General features: G+C 39.2%; 1 protein-coding gene across 6 annotated transcripts in view; it reads left to right on the forward strand.

Moving 5' to 3' along the window:
* LOC123031875 (probable bifunctional methylenetetrahydrofolate dehydrogenase/cyclohydrolase 2) overlaps positions 1–3,233 on the forward strand; it is a 37,811-nt gene extending 34,578 nt beyond the window's left edge. For 4 of the 6 annotated variants that reach the window (XM_044447311.1, XM_044447313.1, XM_044447316.1 and 1 more), the window contains one exon: positions 2,977–3,233. In XM_044447311.1, coding sequence (XP_044303246.1) covers positions 2,977–3,089 — 113 coding nt within the window. In that variant the 3' untranslated portion in view covers positions 3,090–3,233. Of the gene's footprint in view, positions 1–1,988 lie in introns of all 6 variants that reach the window. The other 2 variants (XR_006416406.1, XM_044447315.1) reach the window with 2 other exon arrangements.
* The last annotated feature ends 5,129 nt before the right edge of the window (positions 3,234–8,362 follow it).

Raw genomic sequence — 8,362 nt, forward strand, 5'->3', positions numbered from 1 at the left:
GGGGGGAGAGACGGGTGCCATCGCGGTCGTGCTGGGGGCGTGGGGAGATGGCCACATTTGTGCTCGGGGTGGGGGGAGATGGCTGCGATCTTTGTTGTTCTTTGTCACTTTGCTTCACATTTTTCTGATTAAAAAAATAGTTACAGAACAGATTAACCTTATTTACATTGAACCTTATGGGGAAATTTAACTTGGCTCACGACCAATTTGGGTCATGACTAGAGTCCTGGAACAGATTAAGTTCGTGAGCCAAGGTACCACTGTACTGCCAATCTTTCATATTAAACCACTTAGCAGCATTAGGAATATTTTGTAATGAAAGTAACTCAATTATTTTGAATATAATATAGGTGTTGTGAGTTTGCACATAATGACAACACATTCACATGTGGACATGCTCATGGTAGGCATGTCATGAATGAAGCTGGCTGGAGCCAGGAGTCAGACTAGATGGCCCAGGACACCCCTTCTGACTTGCTCTGTTTCTGTGTTTCTATTCTTTGAACCTGGATTTCACAACCAATAGTTCTATCAGTTAATAAAATTCAGGGGCAGAGGGAGTCTTTAGGCACTAAAATTTTATTATAAGCTAATGATAAGGAAGCACTTCTATCTATCTATTTAAAACTTTTATATCCCTTCTCCTACAGAGGTCTCAGGATGGTCTTACAAAAAGCAGAATAGAGCACAGCATCCAAATAATTACTTATACCCCACAAGTAAAACCCCACAATTAAAATCATAGTCAAGCCTTAAAATAGTGGGAAAATAAAAAGGTGTTAGCCTGGCGCCAAAAAGAATAAAGTGTCAGTGTCAGTGCCAGGCGGACCTCTCTGGGGAGCGCATTCCATAATGGGTGCCACTGCACAGAAGACCCTTCTGCGGGTAGCCACCCTCCTAATCTCCTTCAGTGAGGGCTCCTGAAAAAGGGCCTCCAACCCAGATCTTAAGAGGCAGGTAGACACTTAGGGAAGGAGATGCTCCTTCAGATAGCCATGTCCCAAGCCGTTTAGGACTTTATAGGTCATCACCAGCACCTTAAATTGGGCCTGGACTTCAATCAGTAGGCAGTGTAGATGGTAGAGGACCGACATTATATGTGCATACCTGCCAGTCCCTGTTAACATCCTGGCAGCCCTGGTCTGAACCAATTGAAGTATCCAGACCATCTTCAGAACAGCCCCACGCAGAGTGCATTACAACAGGCCACTCTTCTTTTGCTTGCACAAGCATGATCATGCCAAGTATTGGAGCCCAGTCAAATTTCAAGAATTAAATTGTGGTACATTAAGTTATAGGACTTTGCATGGCTACACAAATTAATTTGGATTGTTTTTCTAAAAGTTTTTATTGCATGATATTTTAACAAAAACAAAACCCATAGCTTTGCTAATATAAAACAATACCAATAATATAGTAGTGATAAACTTATTTAAATAATACAATAATAACAGTTTTGTCTCCACTAGACCCAACAGATACATGCTACTTAATATAAAATAATTTATTAATTGAGGTTGCTCCACTCCCATTCCCCTTCCAGAACTGCACTGAATCTTGTAATGGCTCATACCCTTTATTAATTTGGATTATAAAAGCTAGTCATGGAGAGAGGTCTTTTTCTAAATTTAAGGAACAATGAAAGTGGTTTAAATAATATTGTATAGTTACAGTAAAAAATACTGTTTTGTTGCTGTGGTAAATATAATTTTCAAAATTAAATTATTCAAAAGTTGAATTCAAAAGGCTAACATTTGCATAAGCTTTTGTGAATGGAAATTCACTTTGTCAGGTGCATGGAGTGTTATGCTGGCTAGAAGGGTGTGTGCACATGGTTAGCTTAGTGGGATGTAATCACAGAAGACAGAGAGCAATGAAGTGCAGAAATTACAGATAGTGCTAATTGTGTTATCAGCTGTGTCCACTCCCAAAAGAGTTTAAAATTTGTCAGTCTTTATGGTGCTTTTATTCCTTTTATATTATTTTAGAAAAGTAGCTTTACAGTCGAGTAAGCTGCAGTCTTAACAGCTGTGCTGCACTGGCCCTTCACCCTGCTTGCAGTGCACTAAAGACATGTCCTGACAACCAAAGAAGATGTTAAACCACGGAAGATGGCACTGCAGCATTTCCTAGCCCGGCACAGAGCAACCAGACATACCTGTGCCTCTGGCTTGGAATTTTTGTAACATCTCATTCAGTATCAAAAACTGTATTTGGATGGAAGCGGAAGGATAACAGTGGTATGCAGTATTGCACTCTTAATCATCACTGAGTAGCCCTGCAATTCAGCCAGCGGGGTACAGCCTGATGGGCTCTAATCCGCACTCAGCCGTGAAGCGCACTGGATGTCTTAGGCTAATTGCTGACTCTTGGCCTAACCTACCTCATAGGATTGTTCTTTGGATAAGGAAAACCTTGTAATCCGCCTTGAGTACCTTGCAAGTGGAAGAAATGTAATAATAACAACTTTGGAATTAGGCCATCATCACCATAGTTTTTTACTAAATCAGTGAAAAATCTGCAAATTACAATCTGTAAACTTAAGTTATGTCCAGTAGCATGGATGGAGGCCTGTACACATAACTCTGGATTTTTATAGCAGACTACGCAGTGAGGGAAGGTATGGAACTCAAGACTTTCATATCCTTTCACAGGGATAACCTGTTTGCCTGAGCTATGTGTGAGCTGTCTTTTAATTCAACCATATTGTCCACCAGACCAACCTTCCCTATATTGACTAACATTGTTCTGAGAGTATGAAAAAGTTAACCCAATAAAAATAATGGACAAAGTCTGAAATCCCAAGGATTAGAAACTAATTGAATTTGTTCAATACTTTATCTGGTTAGCATTTTCTTTCAAGAATCTAAAAACTCAATGTGTTTGTGGTTTAGGTTTGACTGATTGATTAGCATCCTAGGAGGGTTTACATACACATTCTCTCACCTTTTATTTTCTTGTTTTTGTGAATTCCAGAAGTGAAGAAGAAAGCTGGCTTTATCACCCCTGTTCCAGGAGGAGTAGGACCCATGACAGTTGCCATGCTCTTGAAGAATACACTCATTGCTGCTAGGAAACTTATTTACTAGAATTTACAAATTCAAAGCATTCTATTTATGGATACATAAACATTTATTTTTATTACAAATGTATTTATTTATTTATTTCATAGAAAAATCCTGACAATAGATTTATTTGCAAACTGTTATTAAAATGTATTACTTATATGGCAATGTGCCCATCTTTGACTTCATGTATGGATTTCTGTAATTTCTGTGCCAAATATCTATCTAAATACTTAATCCAACTTTGAGTTGTGCTGCTTTTGAAGAACCTCCTTGGAAGTTATGTTGCAAAAGGAAGTGAAATCCAGGCCAGAGCTTCAACTGCATAATACCTCTCTAATTCATGAAAAAAATGAAACAAACCACAGTTCACTAACAGATACATAAGCCGAGGGGAGCAGAGCAGAACCTGGAACATGCTCACTAAAAATGAATCCAGAATTTCCTGTTGGGAAAACTGGGTTTTGGTGACTGAACATGTTTGAAAATACTAAAAATGAAAGTCCATGTGGATTTTTAAGCATGTTTAATATTTGCTATTTCTGTAAACCTGACTCAGTCTAACAGTGGGGGAAAGTCAATCCAAAGGAAGTAGGTGCATTTCATAACCTCTTGTTTGAGCCTCATATCCCAGAACAAGTCATTGGCTGAATTTCTATAAAATTTAATGGCTGTACGCTGGTCCATTTAATTCTTTTTGCAGAAGCATGATTCCCATAGAGAAGGAACTGTAAAACTTCTTATGTAAAAGCAATCCACTTTATATTAAGTCCAACTATGACTTGAATTAGAGGGATTTTAAAGTTTAATGGTCTTTTCACAGGTTATAAAACACAAGACCCATGATTGCTGGGAGTAAAGCATACTGATGATTTATCTAAACATTTTTTTCAAGCTTTAAATAAGTTTTATTTGAAATTATAATCCTAAAAAACAAAGAAAAACTAAAAACATCAATCATCAAAAATATTGGGCCTGCTGGGTCAGCCCCGACACCCTTCTTTTTCCATTTATGATAACTTAAAAACATATTTAAATCTATGCGAAGTCCCATTTCTCTAGCCAATAATAAAGAGTCCCAAGTTTGATAGAAGTCAATATCTTCCTTCTCCTTCAGTGATAAAGTCTAATTTATCTAATTTATTTATTAGGATGTTGTGGGGCACTGTCAAAGGCTTTGCTAAAGTCTAGGTAAATAACACCCACTGAATTTCCTGTGTTCATTTGAGTGGTAACCCAGTCAAAGAATCAGATTAGGTTGGTTTGGCTTGACTTATTCTGAAGAAATCTACTCATCTGTCGGCTTCTGCTTATGCCTACATTTTCTTCAAAGTGTGTACAGACTGATTTTTTTTATTTTTTAAACCATTCATTATTTATTTCTATCACTTTCAAACAATTGCTTGACTGAAAACAAATCAGAAAATAACATAAAATTGTAATTTTAAAAATATACAATAAATTATTGAACATATGCCAATGTTTCCTTGTTTCAAGTTCAGCTAATGCTTACATCAACCATTAGAAATTTAAAACCAGAGAATCTCATCAAAATTTATGTAGCATTGCACTGCATTTTGATGGTCTTGGAATATTGTTTTATTAAACTCTCCTGCAAATACTTCTCCAAGGTAATTCTAATTTGTTCCATGATTCATAGATTCAGATCATTTAAAACCTCAAATGAGCAAGAGGCAATATAGATGATCTGGTGATCATTTTGAGCAACTATGTTATGTTATGCTATGTTATGTTATAGATCTGATAAACCAGACTTGGAAATGATTAAATTTTCCTTATCAAATTTAACCCCTTCATGGATCACTGCCTTGCCATGGTGAAGGGGTTTGTGTAGTGCAATGAAGCTATGAGCTATGCCATGCAGGGGCACCCAAGTTGGTCAGGTCATAGCAGAGAGCTCTAACAAAAGGTGATCCACTGGAGAAGGAAATGGCAACCCACTCCAGTATCCTTGCCATGCAACTCATGGACAGTACCAAAAGGCAAAGAGATATGACACCGGAAGATGAGTCCCTCAGGTCGGAAGGTGTTCAATGTGCTACTGGGGAAGAGCAGAGGGCTAGTACTAGTAGTGCCAGAAAGAATGAAGTGACTGGGTCAAAGCCGAAAGGACACTCAGTTGCAGATGTATCTGGTGGTGAAAGGAAAGTCTGATGCTATAAAGAACAATACTCCATAGGAACCTGGAATGTAAGATCCATGAATCAAGGTAAGCTGGACGCAGTCAAACATGAGATGACAAGACTGAACATCAACATCTTGAGAATCAATCAACTAAAATGGACAGGAATGGGTGAATTTAATTCAGATGACCATCAGGTATACAAGAATCCCTCAGGAGAAATGGAGTAGCCTTCATAGTCAATAAAAGAGTAGGAAAAGCAGTGCTGGGATACAATCTCCAAACTGACATAATGATCTCAGTTCGAATCCAAGGAAAACCATTCAACATCACAATAGTCCAAGTCTATGCCCCAAGCACTGGTGCTGAAGAGGCTGACATTGATCAGTTCTATGAAGACCTACAACACCTTGTAGAATTAACACCAAAAAAATGATGTCCTTATCATCATGGGGGATTGGAATGCTAAAGTAGGAAGCCAAAAGATAACCAGAATAACAGGCAAGCTTGGCCCTGGAGTACAAAATGAAGCAGGGCAAAGGCTGGAATAATTTTGTCAAGAGAACACGCTGGTCATAATGTGCTTTTCCAACAACCCAAGAGACGACTCTACACACAGACATCACCAGACGGTCAACACAGAAATCAGATTGACTATGTGCTCTGCAGCCAAAGATGGAGAAGCTCAATACAGTCAGTAAAAACTAGACCAGGAGCTGACTGTGGCTCAGATCATGAGCTTCTCATTGCAAAATTTAGGCTTAATTTGAAGAAAGTAGGGAAAAGCACTAGGCCACTCAGGTGTGGCCTAAATCATATTCCTTATGCATATACAGTAGAGGTGATAAATAGATTTAAGGAATTAGATCTGATAGACAGAGTGCCTGAAGAACTATGGATGGAAGTTTGCAACATTGTACTGGAAGTAGCAGCTAAAACCATCCCAAAGAAAAAGAAATGCAAGAAAGCAAACTGGCTGTCTGAGGAAGCTTTACAAATAGCTGAGGAAAGAAAGGAAGCAAAAGGCAAGGGAGAAAGGAATAGATACACCCAACTGAATGCAGAATTCCAGAGAATAGCTAGAAGAGATAAGAAGGTCTTCTTAAGTGAACAGTGTAAAGAAATAGAAGAAAACAATAGAATAGGGAAGACTAGTGATCTTCAAGAAAATTGGAGATATGAAGGGAACGTTTCATGCAAAGATGGGCATGATAAAGGACGAAAATGGCAGAGACCTAATAGAGGCAGAAGAGATTAAGAAGAGGTGGCAAGATTACACAGAAGAACTTCACAAGAAAGATCTTAACGTCCCTGATCACAACACTGAGGTGGTCGCTATCCTCAAGCCAGACATCCTGGAATGTGAAGTCAAATGAGCTTTAGGAAGTCTTAGCAACAACAAAGCTAGTGGAGGAGACAGTATTCCAGCAGAACTATTCAAAATGAATATGAACGTGTTTGGATGGCCTGGCGCTGGTCACTGTGTGGTTGGATGGAAGGGCAGCCAGTGTTGGGGCTGACAGCGCCACCCAGCTGATTGGTCCCCTTGTGTCTGAGGGGAAGGCTCTCATGGGAGGAGGGTAGAATCCGCTGGAAGGTGCTGCTTGGGAATAAGGGGCAAGGCACTCTCCTGCCTCTTCCCTCTTGCTTGGAAGGCAGGCACATGCCAAGCTCCCCAACCCAGCAGCCAGCAGAATGGCTTCTTCCAAGCCGGGGCGGGGGGGTGAGTTGCGCCTTTTTTACTCCTGACCGGGAGAAAGCTGCTCAAGTGAAAGCCACTCCAGGGAAGGGAGAACCTGGACTAGGCAGGGATGCACTGAGAAGGAAGTTTTCCTCTGAACAAGCTGAATGCAGAGTCTAGACCAGACATGGACCTGCTCCTTAACTTCTGTGGATATGAAATACAGCGCTTCACATGCAAAAGCACACAAGGCCTCTTGTTCAGCAATCTCTCTCTCAGGAAGGAGTTAATTAAAACAGATGCATGTGCTGGAGCCTCAATGGCCAGTTGTGCTGGGGAATGTCAACAGATCTGCTGAGACTGAAACAGGAGGGGAAGACACTTGTATGGAAAAAAGAACTAAGAAGGGTGAAAATCAAAAGGAAGTCTCAAGTGCCTGTAGAAAGCCTTTTATTATTGCCCACTGCTGTTTAGAAACACTAGTTTTCTTTGTAAGGGAATGGAGAAAAAATACAGATATGCAACATTATAGTTAGAGTTCCTCTGAAACAACACAAAATAAAAACAATACAATTATAGAATGCCACAGCTTGATTCTACTTTTACAATATCACTTCTTTAAATACATTTATTTATTATTTATAGCCCCCCTTTTTTCCTTTCACAGGACTCAAAGTGACTTGCATAATTCTCCAACTCCTCTCAGTCTTATCCTCACAACAACATCCCTGTGCAGCAGGCTGAGATGGGAGTCTCTGACTGGCCCAAATTCACCCAGGGAGCTTCATGACTGAGTGGGGACAAGAACCAGATCTCCTGAGTCCCAATCCCTCTCTCTTAACCACTACACCACCACGACTCTCTATATCAATCTTATAACCAGTAAGTTCGCATTTATACAGAAGTGCTATTCAAATTAAAACTGTGCTTTACTGACACCAACAGAAAATAACCAAAACATTATATATTGTATATTGATAATATATTTTGCTGTTAAAAATAAATAAAAGCCCCTTTAACTGCTGTTCCTATTATGTAAAAAAGATAGGGCACCCTGTTAGTTTACAGGGATAAAAGTACCTCATCCAAACAAAACCGATTGTTCCATTAACTATATTTCATGCACATGAATATGGCCCATGCAAATTGTGTAGACATATGCATAGAAACTGATATAAACTGCAGAAAATTACAACTCTAATCATATGAATTTCATTAAGAGGTATTGTTAAAAGTATTGGGGAAAAAATCCCCCAGATAAGGCATCACAAGAGCATGCTATTCAATGGCATTGTTTTCAGAGGAATTGACCAAGCTGTTTGCCCTTACATTATACCACCAATGCATACAATGCACTGATCATTTTTCACTGAAATTCTTAACCCAGCTATTGCATTTTAACATGTACTGTTGTTACTGTACCACATGTACTCATTATTCTTTCAGCTTATGGTACTTATTGTTCTTTCAGTC

This window comes from Varanus komodoensis, unplaced genomic scaffold, assembly GCF_004798865.1.
Source record: "Varanus komodoensis strain SLA01 unplaced genomic scaffold, ASM479886v1 scaffold51, whole genome shotgun sequence".
In the NCBI taxonomy this organism is placed as follows: domain Eukaryota; kingdom Metazoa; phylum Chordata; class Lepidosauria; order Squamata; family Varanidae; genus Varanus; species Varanus komodoensis.